The 20,224-nt window shown below is 49.6% G+C and overlaps 1 protein-coding gene across 1 annotated transcript in view; it reads left to right on the forward strand.

The window, feature by feature from the left end:
- LOC147733017 (transcription elongation factor A protein 3-like) overlaps positions 1–20,224 on the forward strand; it is a 292,384-nt gene that overhangs the window by 120,744 nt on the left and 151,416 nt on the right. The window contains exon 5 of the mRNA XM_086957573.1: positions 9,268–9,342. Within this exon, the coding sequence (XP_086813699.1) occupies positions 9,268–9,342 (75 nt within the window). The remainder of the gene's footprint in view (positions 1–9,267; positions 9,343–20,224) is intronic.

The raw sequence follows: 20,224 nt of genomic DNA on the forward strand, positions 1-20,224 counted from the left end.
AGCACCACTCGGAAGCCCCATACGGCTTCCGACCCCCCCCTAGGGCCCCTGCACCTTTGGATACCTGCGCACCCCTAAAGCCCAATCCACTGCGTCCTTCAGTTGCACAATATATAGCTCCATCCAGTATCGTGACAAATGCACGCCATCCTCCCTGAAGAAATGCACTGCCCCATACCTCAGCTCCGGGTGTTCCATCCTACCCAAACCTTCCTTCTCACAGAAAGCCCGCATTTCCCTATCAATTTTTCTCCATGTCCTGTCAATAGCCGAAGGCCTCTCCGCCCCTTTCCAGCATCTTCTGGGAATGAATTCTGACCAAATGACATAACACCCCGCCCACAGTCTCCGAATTTCCAGCAAATCCCTCTTCATTTGTTTTACCAGTGCCAGCCCTTTACACTGCACCACGTCATTTTCACCCAGGTGAATGACTACCACATCTGGACAGACCCCCCCGCACAACATTGTTCAAAAGCGGCACCAACCTTTGCCCATCTAATGACACCTAAACAACTGGTCATATAACTCCAAATTGAGGCTCCTGTGCTTCTCCCATTCGGCCCTCTCCGCTCTCTTTACAAAGGAATGGCCCACCACGTAAATGCTCATCATTGCCGCTGTAGGCCCCGCCACCACACCTGCAAAGATACATATGTAAGGAATGGGCCAAGCATGACAACCTCACTCCACTCCTTCCCCCGCATCCTGACGTACGTCCTATAACAGTCCGATTTCCAGCGTCCCAGCCTTTTTATCTCCTCCTTACCCCAACCCCTTCGTGCCGCCTCCGTCGCTGCACAAATGCGGAAAGAATGCGTTCCGACTTCCTTCGGGTCCTCACCCATAGACCGCAGGGCGTGCCGCAGGACCCACAGTAACTGAGCCGCTGTCACCCGACCAGCCTCTCCCCGGCAAAAAAACCTCCGCCCCGTCCTGCGCCTGCCCCCTCGCCAGTCGCCTCCCTCACTCCGCTGGACACACCGCCTCTGTCCCCCCGGGACCCAGCACCAGCCAGGTACCCTCTCCACGCTGATCTGTCTTCGACCGTCGCAAATGCACTGCCACTTCCCGGCCTTGCAACTCTACTTCCCCCCACTTCACTCCCGGCTGTCCTTGCAACCCCACCAACTCCGACACCCGGAACGCTCCAAAAAACATCCACGACATAAGCGTGGAAAACAAAACCGTCTCTGCTTGATCCATGCACACCTCCGGTAGGCGGCGCACCAAGCCTTCCAGCATCCCTTCGGTAATCGGATGTCGCTACCACACCCTCGCCCCCTTTTCCCTCGCCCAACCCTCCAAGAGACGCCCCCCCAACTCTCCTGCCGAAGGCGCATAACCCCACCAGAGCTTCCCCATGAACGCCACTCCTGCCAACTTCCCCGCAATCGTCACCCTCACCAGCCCTTTGTCCATCAAACTGAGCATGAACCGCACCACCTGCTCCTCCCGACGCCACTTGCCACGCTGCCTTACCGCACCAAAACGTCGAAACTCCAGCCAAGCCTGCTCATAAGTCTTCTACGTGGACCCCGCCAAAGATGACTTCACCAACTGAACGACCCGCGCTCTCCCACCAACCAGAGCTCTTCCGGCACCGGCGTCTTGACTGCGGCCGCCTCCGTGGCTAGCCCATGGAACCTCTGCCACTGTGAACGAGACAAAGCATCCGCAATGTCATTGTCCACCCCCGGCACACGCTGAGCTTGAAACAGAATGTCATGTTCCAGGCACTTCAAGACAAAAACGCGCATCAGCTTCAGTACCTGTGGCTCCCTCGCGGACTGCTGATTCACCACCTGCATCACCGACATATTGTCCACCCTGAACAAGACTCGCTTGTGTGCCAGCTCCTGTGCCCACACCGTCACCGCCACCACCAACGGGAAAAGCTCCAGGAATGCAATGCTCCGTCCCCCCGCCTACCACTGAGCCGGCCACTGCTCCGCACACCATCTCCCTGCCCAGTACAAAGCGCAGCCGCCGACTCCCGCCGCGTCCGATGACATCGTGACGTCCCACTGCCAGTCCTCCGGTGGCGCCATGGGCACTCCATTAAAACGCCCCAGAAAAGCCAGCCACATGCTCAAGTCCTCTCTCGAACCCGCCGACAGGCGCACGTGATGATGAGGCAACGTCAGACCGGACAATGCCAGCCCCAACCGACGGCAAAACGTCCTCCCCGCCCGCACAACGCGGCACGCAAAGTTTAAATGCCCGAGCAACACCTGCACCTCCCGCACTTTCACCTTTGGCCTGGCCAACATGCCCCTCACCAAGTCCATCATCACCACTCGCTTATCCTCTGGTAGGCGTGCTTCCATGGCCGCTGAGTCGAGCTCTATCCCGAGGAAGGACAGAACCGTGCTAGGACCCTGAGTCTTCTCCGGCGCCAGGGGAACCCCCAGATAACCCATCAAGTCCGTAAAACCGTCCAGCTGCCGCTGGCAGTCCGTCGAACCGGGCCGACCCACCAGGAAGAAGTCGTCCAGGTAATGCGTCACCGCCTCAGAGCCTGTGCGCCAGGAAAAAGCCCATTGCAAGAAGGAGCTGAACCTCTCAAACAATGCACATGACACCGAGCACCCCATAGGAAGTGCTCTATCCACGAAAATGAGGCCGTCAAACTGGATCCCCAGCAACTGATGATCCGCTGGATGCACCGGCAACAACCTGAACGCAGATTTCACATCACATTTTGCCATGAGCGCACCCTGCCCCGCTGCCGTCACTAGCCTCCTCGCCACGTCTACGGACGAGTAGGACACCGACGCCAACTCTGCCGAGATGTAATCATTCACCGACGTGCCCTCTGGCCACGATAGATGCTGAATCAGACGGAACTGCCCCGGCTCCTTCTTTGGAACCACTCCAATCGGTCGGTGAAATGATCAAGTCCGGCAGGGGCGGCTCCTGAAAAGGACCCACCATCCGCCCTTCCTTCACCTCCTTGAAGAGCTTCTCCCGGACAATGCCTCTGTGTGCGTTCACGGACTTCAGATTCTCCGCCCACCGGGCGATCCACGGACCCTCGTACCCCAAACGGAAACCCTCCCTGAAGCCCCAACGCAGCACGGCTGCATCGTCCGCCCGCGGATACGCCGCCAGTAGAGGTTCGAGCCTGTCCAACCTAACGGGTGTACGAGCCTTTTCCAAAGGCACCACCCCCTCCCCTGCCGCCTCCCCTCCCCCCAACGGGAGCCGACGCCAGCTGTTGCCCCTGGGCAGGTCCTCCCCCGACCCCCCAGCAGCGCACCACTGGGTGTCTCCTCCCGCACTTGGAGCATTTGTGCCAAAAACGGCACATCTGCCTGAGACAGGACCCCCTATTGAAGTCCCAGCAGGCCCGACGCTGTTAGTACTCCCGGCGTCTCCGGACCCCACCCCCCCACGGGTGGGGCGGGATGTAAAGTTGGGCGACACCAGCTGAAGTCCACTGGCCGTGTATATGGTGCGGCCAAATTTTGCCCTACTCATCGTCTGCTGATACAAATCCGCATCCAACTCGCCCCACTGCACCTCCGGATCCGACGCCATGCGCGCTCGGAACTCCTCGTCGTAATGCGACCAAGCGTAACCTCCGTACGTCACTTGAGCCCGCCGCACCACATCCATATATTTGAACAAGGCAACCGACCTGTCCGGATACTTTTCGCAGTATACACTAGCGTAGATCAGGAAGGCGGCTGACCAATTTTCAATGGTCACCGGGACCTTGGGGCGCCTAGCTAACTCCTGCTCCTTCGAACCCTCCTTGGCCATCAATTCCCTGTGAAGTAACTTCAAAATCTCCACGTATTTCCCTTTCCAGATTTTCTCCTTCGTCGCTAAGGACAAGTGCGCCCCCAGTGGCTTCGCCACCCCCATATAGGGCAGCTTCCTGATCGGCACATCACAACTCTCCTTCGCCCCGACGCCCGCCGCCGCCGACCCTCCTGCCTTCGCCGCATCTCTGTTTGCAGCGCCCCCCGACTCCGTGTTGCCCGTAAGCATGGGCGGAAAATCCGTTTCGCTCGCGGATTTTGCGGATTTTCGGGAAATTCGCAATCCGCGAGATTCGCGAATCTCCCGCAAAATCCGCAAATCCGCAAGCAGCGGATTTTATGGCTTGCTCGCACTGTTCGCGTGAGTTCGCGGCTTCCCAGTACAACTTCGCGCCCCGCGAATAAGCGCTAAATTGCAGAAATACGATCTTAGCAAAACTGAAACTACTTACCAGGTTCAAAAGTTCAGGCTCATCATTAGTAGCCATTTCCTGTAGTGCTTCCTGAGGGGCCCCTCCAGAGTTCAGTTGCCAGTTGCAACTATTATGTGACCCTGCTCTGAACCTCAGAATAGTTACACATATCCCACAAAGGTCCTGAATTACAGCTAAGGGAGACAAGCAGGAGCCAGGCTGGAAGTTCAAATCCATTAATCAGCCCCTAATTCATTATTGTCAGTTGGGGCAGGGCAGGTGTTGTAACTAATTTTGCAACAATGAAAGCACTTAGCAAGTGCAAAAGATCACTAATCAGGAAGCACTAAGGAAGCAGGTGCCAGCTAAAAAAATATTCTGTGACACATTAATCAGCCCCAAATTAATTCAGGTCACTTGAGGCAGGGAAGGTGTGCTTTGCTTTGCCACAATAATGTACACTGACTGGACAACCAGAGGGTGCTGTGATGAAACAGAGGGTGGCATGGGTGGGCCAGAGGGTGGCATGAGTAGTCAGAGAGTGGCAGTGGTGACAGAGAGTGGCAGTGATGAAGAAGAGTGTCCCAAACAGGCTGGACACGTAGAAACAACAAGTTCGCAAAACTTGCGACCCGACAGGTAGGTTCGCGTTTGCGAAATTGTACAAAACCCTTGCGAACTGGCAGAAACCCGCGCGAACACAAAAAAACAAAAAATCCGCAAATTCGCGAGAATTCGCGGATTTTGCGGATTGCGAGTTCGCAAATCCGCAAAATTCGCGAACGCGAGATTCGCAAAATTCGCCCATGCTTAGTTGCCCGTCGCTTCCTTCATCTCCGTACCCACCCCCGCATCCATCACATACCTGCCCTTCCTCAATCGCACCGCATCCCCTCCCCCAGCATCCGTGCCCACAGACACCTGGCCTCCTCCAGACACCCTGCCTCCATGAGGCCCCCCCAAGCCACTCCCCAACCGTGCACCGGCCTTACCTGGCGTCAAGGCTGGCGTCCGCACCAAATCCCGCAACCTAACCAGTTCCGCTGGGGGGGGCCGTCACTCGCGGCACCATCTGCCGGGGGCGTTCCTGTAAAATACTGCCAACAACATTACTCGTTTCCCCCTCCCCCTCCCTGAGCTCCCCCTCTTCCTCCGACTCTATTTCCCCGCATCCTTCTCCATCCCCCCACTGCCTCGTCAGACCACCTCCCGTGCTCATCCTGCTCATTCCTGCCTTGTCCCTGCATGCCTTCATCAATGCCCCCAGGTCCACACTCTCCCTCCTCCCACTCTCAGCATGGTAATCTGTGTAGTGCAGTGAAGTAGTGTGGCTCACTGGTTAGAGGCGGCAGACCCGAGAGCAGAGGACGGCCCGGGACCAGGGTTCGATTCCCGGCGCGGCAGGTTTCTGGACCAGGGTCAGCGGACTCGATAATTCTCTCGCCTCGGTGCCCACTCTGATCAGCGATCACACTCGGCAACTCTGGGCATTAGCTTGCCTCATCTTCACTAACGGCCCCACCAGACCGCCGGGGATGCCTGGTCTCACCCTGGAGATACCCATTAAGGGACCATCTCTCAGGGAAGCCAGGATGGGTTTCGCAGCGGTCGAAGCGCCTTGGGACCCTACGGGTAGGTAGTGCGCTATATAAATGCCAATATAAATAAATATATAAAAAACATTCGCGCTCCATCCCCATCCCCCTCCGGCTTTCTCGACCCATCGGGAGGGGCGGAGACCTATAGCCGTGCCATCCGCTGTCCTCACGTGCATGGTCCCTCGGTGGAGCGCGGACGCCCGTACAAAGCTGAGCCGGCACATCCTCTCGGCGGGTTGGAGCCGCATGCTGCTCACCCGAGCCCCCAGCCAACTGCTCCTGCCAAGAAAAAAGCAGGGAAGTCCAGCATGCCGAGGGGAAGTCCCCCCCCATTCGCCCCCAACCTCCTGGCGCCCCCCTTCCCCATGCCGCCGAATGGCCACCCAGTCACGCCGGTCGTCCCCACCACTCCCCTTCCCCCCCTCCCCACCCCGCTCCCCCTCGAACCCCTCCTTCGCCTACCCCAAACCCCCCACATGTCCCACATCCCTGTGCCCCACCCCTGCTACCCCCCGCTCCCCCCCACCCTCATGACTCCACTCGCCGCACCCCCCCTCACCCGCCCGCCCCCTCCCCTGTGGCAGCCCCACGCCCCTGCCCCCTCTTGCCTCCCCCCTATGTCCCCATCCACCCCCCCGCGGTGACACCGTCCTGCTGGCCCCCGTGCCCCCCTCCCCTTCCGATGATGACCCCCAATCCATGTCGCTCTCTCTCCCCTCCCCCCTGCCCCCCCTCCCCTTCCCCTTCCCCCTCCGAATCGTCAATCAGCAATGGAGACACCCCCCCTCCCACCACCTGCCCCCCGCTCCCACTCCCCCATCGGCACCCTGGCCCAACCCCCCTCCCCCCACACCCCCATTCCCCACCACCTGGCTCCCTGGCACCCCTCCTGGACCCCCTCCCCTACCGGGCACACGCCCATCCTGCAACTCGGGTTCATGTTCCCCAGCCCCCCTCGCCCCCCCCCCTCCAACCTGGCACTCCTCCTCGGCTTTGGCGCCCCCCCCCTTGCCCCTCTCCCCACTGCTCACCTCCTTCGCCCCCCTTGAGCCTCCCTCCCCCGGCCCGACCACCCCTGGCCCCCCCGGTCCCCCCCCACGAACTGAAGCGGTGCATTGCAGCATTGTGATTGGTCAGGGGAGCCTGTTCCTGCTTCCTGTTTTGACCTGAGTCTAACGTGGAGGAGAAACACGGAGATACGTTACGTGTTATTTATTTTAGTTTTTTACATCCCACCCTCTCGCCCTCACCCAACCATCTCCGGTCCCTGCCAGCTGCCCTGCTGTGGCACCAAACCTGTTGGGAAATACCCCGCCTTCCCTCTAGGCTAGATGGCCTCTAGCTGATGCAAAGCGGTGCAGGGAGTGGGCTGGAGAACTTGGTGCAGTAAATGCCATGATATGTGCACAGATTAATGCATATTCCTAGTCATACACAGAAACAGAACGCGCTCTCCTTGTGTGTGGAATACTAGTGGGTGCTTGGAATGCACAGTGAGTGATTGTTCAGGTGTTGTGAGCACAAGTACAGGATTCCATGGGATTTCATTATTCTTTCCAGTGTAGGGGAATGACATCGAGGCACATTTGGGGAAATTGTGGGGTGCTTCATGGCGATCTAGGGTCCCTGCTCTTCTGTCAGCATTGGTGAAAAGCCAGGTCTTCCTTTTAAGTTTTCAATACCAATTGATTATTCAGAGCGCCAACTAACACAGTGATGTAACACTAGCCCGCACAGCCCCCGTGGTGCATGGGGACGGGCTCCTGCGCTGAGATCTCCAGATTGGGTATGGGGGGTGCTGTGAGAGGAGGATCCATGTACTTTGCACGGGGGACCCCCTCAAGTTTTGTTGCACCACTGAACTAACAGTTAACACTTTAGTTGGCTGTTGATGTGACTTCCATTGTGCATAAAAGTTATATGGACATTGAGTAATCTGACAGGCTAGACGGATGTCTGGTAAATTAGCCTAACTCCAATTATGAATTTTAACAAGGAAGAGTAGGTAATCCAAACGAATCTCTAGCAGAGAAGATGTCTTAACTAGATGGTGCCTTTTAATTCGCTGAAATTTGCACCTTCCTTGGTGTTTCTCTTGTCACTACCTCTCCCATGACTATTGTACCTACTCAAGGGTGATGGATGTTGCAACCACCAAATGTATTTTTCCCATGAAGTATGCCTGCCAAGGCGTCCATTTAATACAATATTTCACAAAAATTAGAGTGATTGTGGAGAAGTGTGGCTCAATGGTTAGAGCGGCAGACCCTGATGCAGAGGTCTGGCCCGGGACCAAGGTTCAATTCCCTCCTCGGCGGGTCTTGGGCTCAATTTCCTCGGATCTGATAATTCTTGCCCCGGTGCCTATTCTAATCATGGGTCCCACTCTGCAACTCTGGGCAATAGCTTGCTTAATCTCCACAACGGCCCCAACAGCGCTGGAATGCCTGGCTTCACCTTGGGGGTGCCCAGAAGTGGACATTTCACAGGGAAAAGCCAGGAAGGGTTCCACAGCAGTATGCGTTACAGCGCCAGGACACCCCAGTTGGGGTATTAGTGCGCTTTACAAGTCCAAATTACAAACTCCAGTGTAGACAAATTAGCACAAAGAGACATTTGCGACTGTTAGACAGACCCCAGAGCAGACAATCATTTTCTCACTCTATGCCCACGGAGGTAGTTTGGGTCTACAGGAATCCAAGTACATCATGGAGAGACTGACAGACATAATTTTAACTGACGAGAATCAAGGTATGGGGATTTGGCGGGTCTAGGTCCTCAAATATTTCTGGAATGGGAAGAAAACCATGGATATCACTTGCAGAAAATACTGTTTTGCTAATCCATTTCTATTTCCTGCTCTTGGGGCGAGCAGAGTGAAGTGAACACACAATTGTAATGCCGATCATGGATTTCTCTTCAGAGTAACAGAAGCCTTAACAGTAGGTTAAATGATGAACAAGGTGAGATGTTTTCTGAGACTGATAGGGGGAAAATGTTGATGTTGATTGCCATTGTCTCCCTCACTTCGGTACTGTACCATAGCAGAGTGGTCTACACTTAGCACACAACAATACTGCATGCAAATGTGCATGCTCGGACCTGTGCAAGCAACAAGTGTACATGAAACAAATTGTGTGATGTGCTTAAGTGCTCTGTAACATGATTAAGGAAGAGATTTCTTTATAATTTAAGGGATGTATTCACTGTCCAAACTCAATGGTGCTCCTTTTATTGATGTTCAAATGATGAAAGGCTGTGTCAGCCCTGCCAGTGACCTATCTAGGGATCTGCATGTTATGCATAGACGCCTGTAGCAAGAGCTAGCCCCACCAAGCTGAATGAAATGCCCTCACCATGAAGGAAAGACTTCCACTGCTGTCTCTTACCTGCATCCCACACCTTCAGGCTGTCTTCCTTCATCCTATTGCTTATTGTTCTTTGTACTCAAGCATGCTAACACTTTTATTTTCCTCTTCTCTCAAGAACCTTCTCCGATCTGAAAGCTCTCAAACTTGGAACTGTGCCAAATAAGCATGTCAAAGAGCACAAGCCTGACAGGTAAATTTAAAGTAGGCCAAATGCTAGCTAATGGTAAGTCATAAATGTCACATAATTGTCTGGTTTAGCTTTGGCTTTCCATTTTACCATTTTGTTTGCCATACTATAGTAGATTCAGAAATCTAACCCAGCATCTCAGCAATTTTGTGTTCTCGACATGGCTGCTGCATTCTCAGACTATAACAAAATTATTGGCCTTTTCTATGCTATTCTTACACAGGGGAATTCTCATGAGTCAGCTTTAGGGTCCAATTATGAATTTGGCGGTCCATTGGACCGTCAAACACACAGTGGGATGTGGCGGCAGTCAAGGACTGCTGCACCGGGGGTCCAACCACCGTAGTCATAATATTACGCCTTATTATGACTATGGCGGTTGGACCATGATAGGACCACCGCAACCACCAGGGATCCGTGATCCCACGTCTTCTTCTGGGAACTGCGCATGCGCGGGTGCCAGCGCATGCGCAGTTCCCAGAAGAAGACACGATGGAGACGGAGGGAAGCCTGGGGCCGCCGCCGATAAGGTAAGGTTATTTAAAATGTTATTTATATTGTTTTGTAAAGTTTTTTAATACTGCAAGTGGGAGGCAGGCGGCGCGTAACGGAGCTATGCGAGACTGCGGAGATTGGTTTCATCTCGGTGACTCTCCACGTACACCCCTTACGCAATTTACGCCCACCCTTAATTTATTAACATTAGCGAGTTTTGACATGGAGGGGACTCATGGACCCCCCCAGGGAACACCACCTCCCAGGGGCCAAACTCCTTTTTTATTTGAGAAATGGGAGGGTGGCCATGTGGCCCCTTCCTGGGCCATTCTCAGCCCTGTCGACCCCAACCTCCCCGGGGCAGGCTCTTAATCAAGAAAGGAGGGGGGCCACATGGCCCCTCTCCTGAAGTGTTACATGGCCGGGGACCGTCACCCCCCCTGGGTCGGCTCCTGCTATGTCAAGGGGTGCCCACCCGGGACATAACTGTTTGCTATGACTTGGCAGGAGCTTCACTGCTCCTAGCAAGCCATAGTAAGCTGTTCTTTGCTTTGAGCAAGCATGAGCATTCTGCTCTCACTTGCTCAAAGTGGAGCACAATTGATTTACAGAGAGGGCACTGCTTATTACCAGCCCCCTTTCTTTAAATTCAATGTCAGTTCCCGCGGGAGGTGGGGAGCTGGCAGGGACCACAGAGGCCTTGAGGTTCCCACTGTGGTCCCGAACCATCCTAAATGGGGGCCTTGGCTGGGACCAGGCCACCCACACTAGAGGCCTGGCCCCAGGGGATGGGGATCCTAGGGGCCAAAATTGGTCCAGGGAAAGAGGGCCATGCAGCAATTCACTTTTACGACCACTCTGCAAACACCCCTCCTGGTGCACAACTGGTTGGAGGGTGAAGTCCCCTTGACTGTAGAAGGTCCTTGGGGACCAACAAGCCCTCCTGTTACCTCCATTAAGTCCCACACTGCTGGATTGCAGAGAGGTCTTCGGAGGCCATGCACCCTTTCTCCACCACTGTGCAAACATGCCTCCTGGCACACTGCAGGTTGGGGGATAAAGTCCCCATGGCTGCTGAGGATCCTTGAGGGCCAATTACCCCTCCAGTAACTTACAGTACATTCCACACAGCGGGCTTACTGAGATGTTGTTGGAGGCCCTGCACTCTTTCACCTCCACTCTGCAAATGCCCCTCCTGATGCACTACTGGCTGGGGGATGAAGTTCTCTTGGATGCTGAGGGCCCTTGGGGTCCAAGAAGCCCTCCTGTTACCTCCAGTAAGTCCCTTACAGCGGGACTCCTGAGAGCTGGTTGAAGGCCCGTCCCCTTTCTTCATCACTCAGCAAACATGACTCCTAGATAAAAAAAAACATAGAAATTCCCTTAAAAAACAAAGTTTACAGGGATGTTATGATTAGGAGAAAGAATTTGAAAAGCCTTAGAAATTCACTTAACAAACCAAAGGTTACAGAGACGTTATAATTAGGAAATAGAATTAAGATAACTTTAGAGATTCACTAAAAAAAACGAAGGTTACAGGGATATTATAGTTAAGCTCAGATTTCACCCATACAAAACCACTGAAATTCAGCAGTTATAGTTAAGGCTCCCGGTTTTACACTATTTTGTTTGCATTTCTGTCTGTATTTATATTTATTTTTTGGTCATTTTATCTGTATTTATCCACATTTATTTTTGTTGCAAGCAAAAGAAGACCCTACAGCTAGTATTTTTCCTCATTCATTTAGACAGACAATGCACACTTACACTTGGTTTTTATAGCTGTTTCTGAAATTGGAGCCTATAGTAAGTGTATTTTACATATTGTAAGCAAATGTCTTCCCTGTCCACTTGGAAAAGATGCATGAATTAGTGGTATTGATTAGGTCTTCTTAGTGCAGCTGTCTGCAAAGTCCAATTATTGCCTACTCTTTAAAATATACATAGAACAAGCTTTGTATCTATCTATAAGACAGTTTTTTTCCTCAGCACATGCCACTGGCCATTTCATGCTTCATTGCCCCCTCTAGAAAGTGATTCATTTGGAATGCATGAGGAATCTCAAAAGTGCATTATCCCTGAAAAGTATACCAAATCATTAGTGTCTGTCTTTAAACTCCCTTATCTCCTGTGTGAGTTATATGCAGAATGCCATCCCAGTATTGGCAACGTCAGAAAGAGTAGCTTTACTGTGCTAAATATGATTTGTTTGTGCATGTATTTGCTCATTAAAGCCAGGCTTTATGCTGATAGTTACCTTTGGAGGCACATCTAACCCTACCCCATCAACCTCCTTCCCCATCCATAAAACAAAAAAAAACACAAAGGTTACTGGAGCGGCGGTCAATCTCCTTGAGTGTTTTTACACATCTTAATGGACATCGGCTACTTGCACCTTCGTAGAGGAGTTGTAACAATTTACATTCTTTGACGCTCTCCTTTTTCTTTGGGCTTGATGTAGTAGTCCCCGTACACAGCTGTTGTGTCAGCACACTGGGGACGCTTTCTTTGGATTTTCATAGTGTTGCATAAATTCCTAGTATGGAATGTCGCGTTAGTAAACCTAAATCCCTTTTCTCCATGAAATGTACATCAGCACAAATGAGGGCATGTGAGAAGAAAAAATAAATGGAGTACAGAGGCAGCAGGGGTATTCTACTGCCACTGGAAGTCATTAGGTCATTTGTTTTGGCAGTATTTTCCCAGTTCTATCTATAAATACAGACAAAGGAAATCAAGATTTCTGTCTGTATTTATATGTAAAAACCAGTTCAAACAGAAAAATTTGACCCTTAGTTATAGTTTAGTCATAGTTACCTGAGCTCACTAACTTACGCCCCTGCAATGCATTACTTATGAACTCACATATTACATCACTCATGACATAGTCAGCATGGCAATTTCTACATAACATAGAAGACTGTGTGACCAGGTACTAGCCTATGTACATGTGGTTGTTTTGCTTCAGAAGAAGGGCTATCTATAAAGTTTCACCACAGTATGAGGGCTGCAGGTAGTACGCTCTTTAGAACCTTCAATCCTTGGTTATTTTAAGTGAATAGTCATTCTTTGGAAAAGTTTTGTACACTGTTTTAGTAAATACTGTTTAATACTCTTTGGTGTATTTCTCATAAGAATGTCACTATCTGCAAAGTATGTGATCCAGAGTAATCTCTCTCCATAGAGTAAACAGTGTTAACAGCACCCACTTTTCTCTTTTTCTCACTGCTTTTCTCAATGCAGATTCAGTGACTGTCAGTGGGTTGATACAGGTAAAGACTGGTCATAGAAGGGAATTAGTTATTTAACAGGGCTTCAGTATCTGGAGGAACTTGTTTTCCCTGAACATCTGTATACAGATTGAACACTGTGTGCAGAGTAGGTTACCCTTTCATCTGTGGTTTATAGTCAACATGAACTCGCCTACCTATGAAGTGTATGGTAGAGGGTCAATGTTGCATATTTCATGAGGTTGCTTACTTATGTGGGTTGTATGTATGACAGCAGTAATGATGCTTTATATTATTTTGAGACATTTTGCACTTTCATAGTTCTAATGCTATATCCGTTTATAGAGCAATATGTACAAAAGAAGCTTGGATGATGTCATCAGTGATGTCATCAATGACATCATTTGGAATGTCATCAGTGATGTCATAAATTATGCCATAGACATGTAGTGAGTGATGTAATATGTGACCTCATTAGCAGTGCAGGGCAGGGGCGCAAGTTAAAGTTAGCTAACTATAACTGGTGAATTTCTGTGTTTTTTTTAGTCGAAACCATTCATGTTGTCACTGATATATTCACCTAACTATAACATTCCTTCAACCTTTGGTTTTTTATGTGAATATCTGAGTTTAAAAAAACAAATACAGCTCTTTTATCACACCTAACTATAACACAACTTTAACCTTTGTTTTTTTCAGTGAATTTCTAGGGTTTTTGTAATGTAAAGTTATATTTTATTACAATACTTAAAGCCAACCCCCGCTGCGCAAGGCCACAGGGGGCTGGCCACAGGATCTTATGTTTTTTTAAAGGGGAGGGTTCCATGTGCCCTCTTCCCCTGGCCCTATTAGGCCCTAGGGTCCCCATCCCTCAGGGCTGCCTTGAAATATGTAAGTTTAGTGGGGCTGCAGAAGCCCCATCCCCAGGCCTAATTATGTTTACTTAATAGCATACTTACCATCTTACCAGCTACCTGGTATTTACTGTAACTGAGTCTTAATAAACCTTCGTCTACATTGCATCACAAGTCATACACAGGCATCAAATAAGGGTTGATCTTACTCTTCACAACATAAACAGTGAGCATGTACACATTTAAACCAAGCCATTCCTTAGGAAGTAACCCACATCATGAATGTGTATGTTCCAAATAGGACAGAATTAATACAACAGTATGAAAATATTACATCACAGGCAGATAACGAGTCTTTTACTCCGGTGAGCGATCTCTCACCCAAAGTTTCTCACCAATACCGGATAACAGGAGATGCTACACACGATTTGCAAGAGCAAAAGTGGGCTATCCAGTCAAATGGTTGCAATCCAAGAGGTACTGGGTGTAAGAACCTCTGCGAAGGATTGCGCACTCAGAGGACCAACATCTCTGAAGAATGACATATTGTCAGTGCACCTAGACGATTTTAACCAATAGCATGCTTGTTGTTGTGAAAGTGTATCTGTGACACAGAATGCTCACTGGGAAAAGAAAAAAACAATGTGCTTCTGGCAAATAGCGTGTGCTGTCTTCCTTTCATTACATTAATGGGGACATACAGCCCCTCTCCCCAAATCTTCTTGGATTCCGGGGACCCCACCACAGGGACACAATCTAAGCAGAAGGGGGCATGCAGCCCCCCTCCCTCACCCAAATAGGCCAGAGGACCCCATCCCCCAGGGTCAATCCAATTAAAATGGGAGGGGGGCATGTGGCCCTCCTCCCCGAGCACTAGTTGGCCCTGAAACTCTACCCCTGGTACCAAAAATAGTAAAAAAGGGGAAGGGGGCCTTATTAGGCTGTGAGGACCGCATCCCCTGGGGCCGTTCATTTTTTAAAAAGGGTATGGGGGCAGTGTGGCTACCCTCCCCAAGCCTTCTCAAGCTGCAGGACCCATACCCCATGTCTATCTGTTTTTAGGTTTCGCCTGGCATCCACTGCGCAGCCAAAATCTTTTGTTGATCAGTACAGGGCTTTCACCCGCCTCTCTCTTCCATTGGCTAGCTCCATAAATGGAGGCTAGCCATTGGAAGAGAGATCTGTCCGTAATTGTCCGAGCAGATTCGTGGGCGTTCCGCTGATTTTTTATCTCTCCGCCTCTTTTACAACGTCATGCGGCGGTGGGCGGTTGTTTATTTATTTTTTCTTCAGAGGTTTTTTTTTGTCATTCCTCCAGGCCGACTGCCGCCGGAAGAAGTCCAGGAGAGTGCTCCCCTCCCCTCCCGCTGTCCGTGTGCCCCCTCCCGCCCCCCTCCCACTGTCCGTGTGCCCGTTCCTGCATCCCCTCCCACTGTCCGTGTCTTCGGCCCCACTTGTAAATGCTTGTTCTCAAGTTTCTACCCTTTGTTAGAAGCGGTTCAATCCTGTTTGGGACCAGTGGTTGGTGTGCAGACTGGGGGGTGGGGGCTGCTGCGCCTCTGCCTTACATTGGCCGGAAGCGTCATGTGTTGCTGACCTCTCCAGGAGTGTTCCATAAGACAGCGACATACAAGTCTTAAGTTGCATTTATTAATACTGATCAAAGTTACATTGTACTATTAATTCGTGTTTGCGAAGAGTGATGATTCCCATTTAGTACTGTTTGATGATCGCAACGGAACTTTCAGTTTTCTTCTCGCGTGGTTTCAAACCAACTTAAATTGATTACTGGGTACATTCGAGGGATGGGATCTGTTCCGGCTCTGGTTTGATTTCTTGCACTAACTATCGGCTCATCAAACTGGCACTGAAGGGTCGAGTTGTCTGCAACGTAGGGTTTTATTTCAACATCACTGCTTCTCACGCTATCTTTGCCCTGATCTCACCAGGCGTTCTCCGCTCCTTCCTTCGTATGGATTGGCGGAGCACATTTGTTTGTGCGTTGCCAAGGCGCCGTTGACATTTTGTCATTGGCTGACGCTGTTGCCAAGCCTGAGGTGGACAGGTTTTCTTACCCAACTCTTCTCAAGAATGAGCGCATAGCAGCTATTAATAGAATAACTATTGCCCACGTTTTGTCTGTTTAAGCGGCTCCTGGAATGATCCAGAGGATGTATAGGTTCTCAATAAGCATGAATCCGCCGACAGATTGTGAGCACTGGAGTCAAACTAGCCACGTTTTCCAATACACACTTTTCGTTGCAATCATAAGAAGTGGTATGCTTTAACGTTTCCCATTCTTAAGCGTATTATTCTATAATATTCAATAAAATAGTTATGAATTAAGAGTTCATAACCAAATACGCTTTTGTTTAATTGCAATCCACGTGTTTTTTTTCATATCTCGACTATATTACGATAATTATTTAACTGAATCGGCTTTTTAGCGGCGTTCTTCATGCCTGATCTTAGAATGGATTCCGTTCAATATCTATCCTTCCCTCGGGAAACGACATTGGGCAGGTTTGTACTATGCAGCATCTCCGGAAGTAGGGGCCGGGGCGGTGCTTGGTGGCAAGTAGGCTAGACTGTGCTTTTATGTCACGTTCTTTGCATATGAGGCGATGCTGCTTGCTGCCTGGGTGTGTGTATGTGTGTGTGTGGCTCTGGGTGTGTGTGTGTGTGGCTCTGGGTGTGTGTGTGTGTGGCTCTGGCTCTGGGTGTGTGTGTGTGTGTGTGTGTGTGGCTCTGGGTGTGTGTGTGTGTGGCTCAGGGTGTGTGTGTGTGGTAGTAATTGCTTTCTGCTGAGCTCGTCCATAGGGTACAATAGGTCTCACATTTGCGAGAGATTAAGCTATTGGCAATGTAAATGACAATGCCATTTATTTATCTGTTTTCAAAACCAACACATAAATACAAATTTTGTCATTTACAATGCCAATAGCTCTAACTTTTTCAAAGGCGGAACCGTTGCATTTAAATGCTTGGTTAAAGGGGGAGGGAGCCATGCTGCCTTCCCTCCCCGAGGCTCTTGTAGCCCCAGGGATTCCATCCTCCGGGGCCATCCATTTTTTAAAAGAGGAGGGGGCCCTTATTAGGTCATTAAGACCCCATCCCCTAAGGCCCCATTACATTGTAAAGTGGAGGGGGGCTGTGTGGTCCCACTCCCCAAGCCTTATTAGGCCGTGGGGACCCATCTCCCAGGGCCGTATTTTATTAATAACGAGAAGGGGCCATGCGCAGGCCCTGACTGGCCGTTGCGGGCACCGGGCAATCCCCCGGTGCGCCGCATGGGTGGGGGCCGGTTTGTGGCGCTTGGGGACCATTTTTGTTACAGTGCCGTAATTGCAGCAAAGCTGCAAAATCGGCCCTGTAACAAAATCGGCCGAAAACTAGCCCTGGCAACGAGCTCTGCCCCCCCCCCCCCTTCGGGATGGGAGAGGGGGGGTTGGCCGAGCACTTTGCCAGGGCCGGTTTTGGTTCCCAGTCCGGCCCTGGCAATGTGGCCCCCCCGTCCCGAGCCTTATTAGGCCTCGGGACCCCATCCCCTAGATGAGTCATTAATAAAGTTAGGGGGGGCCCTGCCACCTCCCTGACCCTAATTAGGCCCTGGGACCTCATTGACCAGTGCTGAAATTTAAATAAAAGGGGAGCGGGCCACACGGTCCCCTGCCAGAGTCTTCTCAAGCCCCAGGGACCCCACCCTCTGGCACCATCTGTTTTTTAAAAATTGAGTGACCACATGGCTCTCCTTCCCAAGCCTTATTAGGCCCCAGGGACCCATTGCCGGGGCTGTATTTAATTAAAAACTCATGCACTTCCATACACAGTCTTGTCAACTCACTTGCCACACTACATTAACTATAACTCGCTCATTCTCCATACACTACCTATACACTTGCATATCATATCATTTATAATGTGAAATTATTGCATTAATATCAATATTTATGACATCTGAAATTACCTGATTTTCAAATTTGCGAGTTATAGTTAATGTAGTGTGGTGAGTGAGGTGACAAGACTGAGTACGGTGGTGCCCAAGTTATTTTAGCATGAAGGTGGTACGTAAGTATAAATGGGAGTTATAAGTAGGACTTATAGTAATGTGAAAGTGGTATGTAAATGTTGAATTTACCAGATAACTGTAACTTTAGAATTTCTAATGTTTGTGTAGTTTAAGTTGGGTTTGTCATAAGTAGGAAATGAATAAGTGTGTAAGTTGTGCATGAATCATACATTTAAAAAGATAACTATAACTTTCAAATGTTTGTGTAGTTTAAATTTGGTTTATATACCAAACATCAAAATGTTTTCAAAACTATAATTTATCTTTAACCTTAGTTTTTGTTGGGGAATTTCAATGGTTAATAAAAATGTGTAACATTCGTACAGTTTACTGTTGTCAAGTGGAGTGTTATTAAGTGTAGTGTAGTAGAATATATATATAATGGAGGATAGTGTTGTAAAGTGTACTATAGTACAGCAAAGTGTCGTACAGTGAAGTGGAGTAGAGTGGAGTGAGGTAGACTGTAGTGGTGTAGACTGGAATGGCATATAGTGGAGTGGCATAGAGTGGAGTTGCATACAGTGGAATGACGCACAGTCAAGTCAAATAGAGCAGAGGGTTGTACAGGGTAGTGGTGTATAATGAAGTGGTGTACAAAGGAAGAGCATATAGTACAGTGGCATAAACTGGAGTACCGTACATTGGAGTGTTCTACAGTGGGATAGCATACATTACAGTGTGGTAGCGTAGAGTTATATCATCTTAATATTATAGAATGTATATGTGTACAGTGTATTGGTGTACAGTGGAGTGGCATAGACTGCAGTCTTGTACAATGTAGGGGCATATTTTAGAATACCGTACAGTAAAATAGCGTACAGTGCATTGGCATACAGTGGAGTGTGGTTGAGTGGAGTGGTATAAACTGGAATACTATACACTGGATGGGCATATGGGTACAGTGGACATGCGAAGAGTGGAGTGTGGTACAGTTTACTGGTGTAAAGTTAAATAGCGTAAACCAGAGTTGCAGAGATTGGATGTGGAGTTGCTCACAACAGAGTAGCGTACACTGGAGTGGGGAAGAGTTTAACAGAGTACAGTGGAGTGGCGATAGTGGAGTACCATAGAGTGGACTGGAATACAGTGCAGTAGCATATAGTGGAGTAATGTTGATTTGAATAACGTTTAGTGAACTGCCGTTAAATCATAAGACGTACAACTGAGAGGCATACAGTGGAGTAGCATAGAGTACAGTGTTGAAAAGTGGAATAGGGTTAACTGTAGAAGCGTAAAGTATAGTAACATACAGTGGAGTGGTGTTTGGTGGAGTGGGGCACAATGCAGTGTTGAAAAGTGTAATACCTTACAGTGGATGGTGGTAGTGTGCACTGGTGTATACTGCAGTTCAGTACAATGGAGGGCCATAGAGTGTAGTGGGATAGCATAGAGTGGACTTAGATACAATGGAATATTGTGGAATAAATTGCTATGTAGTTTAGCGGCGTACAGTGGAATGCCATATATTGTAGAGTGTACCTGCATACATTTTAATATTGTTTTGTGGAATAGCTTAAAGTGCAGTAGAGTAGAGTAGAGTGGAGTGTGGTACACTGGAGTGGGGTAAAGTGAAATAGAGTAGAGTGAGGTGGCATAAAGTGGAGAGGCATACAGTTGAGTGCCATACAGTTGAGTGGTCTACAGTGGACTTGCAAAGAGTGGATTAAGGTACACTGTAGTGGGTTAAAGTGATATAGCGTGTAGTGGCGTACAGTGGAGTGGCATACAGCAGAATAGTGTACACTGTAGTAGAGTTCAGTGCAATGGCATATAGTGCAGTAGCGTACAGTGGAGAGGCATACAATGGAGAGGCATACAGTGGGGTAGCGTATACTGAAGGAGTGTGGAGTGGAACAAAGGTTAGTTTAGTGGTGTTACGTCTAGTGACATACAGTCGTGTGGTATATAGTGGAGTATCGTAGAGTACAATGTCATGCAGTGAAAAGTAGAAGTGTACACAGTGGTGACAAACAGTGGAGTGGCAGATGGATGCATACATAGCTATAGATATATTGATATATATTTTTTTTCATTGAAGAAAATACTGAAATACTCTTGAAAAGTGATTTGTGGCTGTGGTTCAAATGTGTAAAACCACTGAAATGTGCTAGTAATAGTTCACAGTGCACACAATGCACATCATAACTATCTTTGCCAACCATAATTTATTTTTGCTACACAGGTTCTTTTCCCTGTGCCATAGTCAAACTGTGTTTTTAGCATTGGGGGCAACACTT

Source organism: Lissotriton vulgaris, chromosome 2_1, assembly GCF_964263255.1.
Source record: "Lissotriton vulgaris chromosome 2_1, aLisVul1.2, whole genome shotgun sequence".
NCBI lineage: Eukaryota > Metazoa > Chordata > Amphibia > Caudata > Salamandridae > Lissotriton > Lissotriton vulgaris.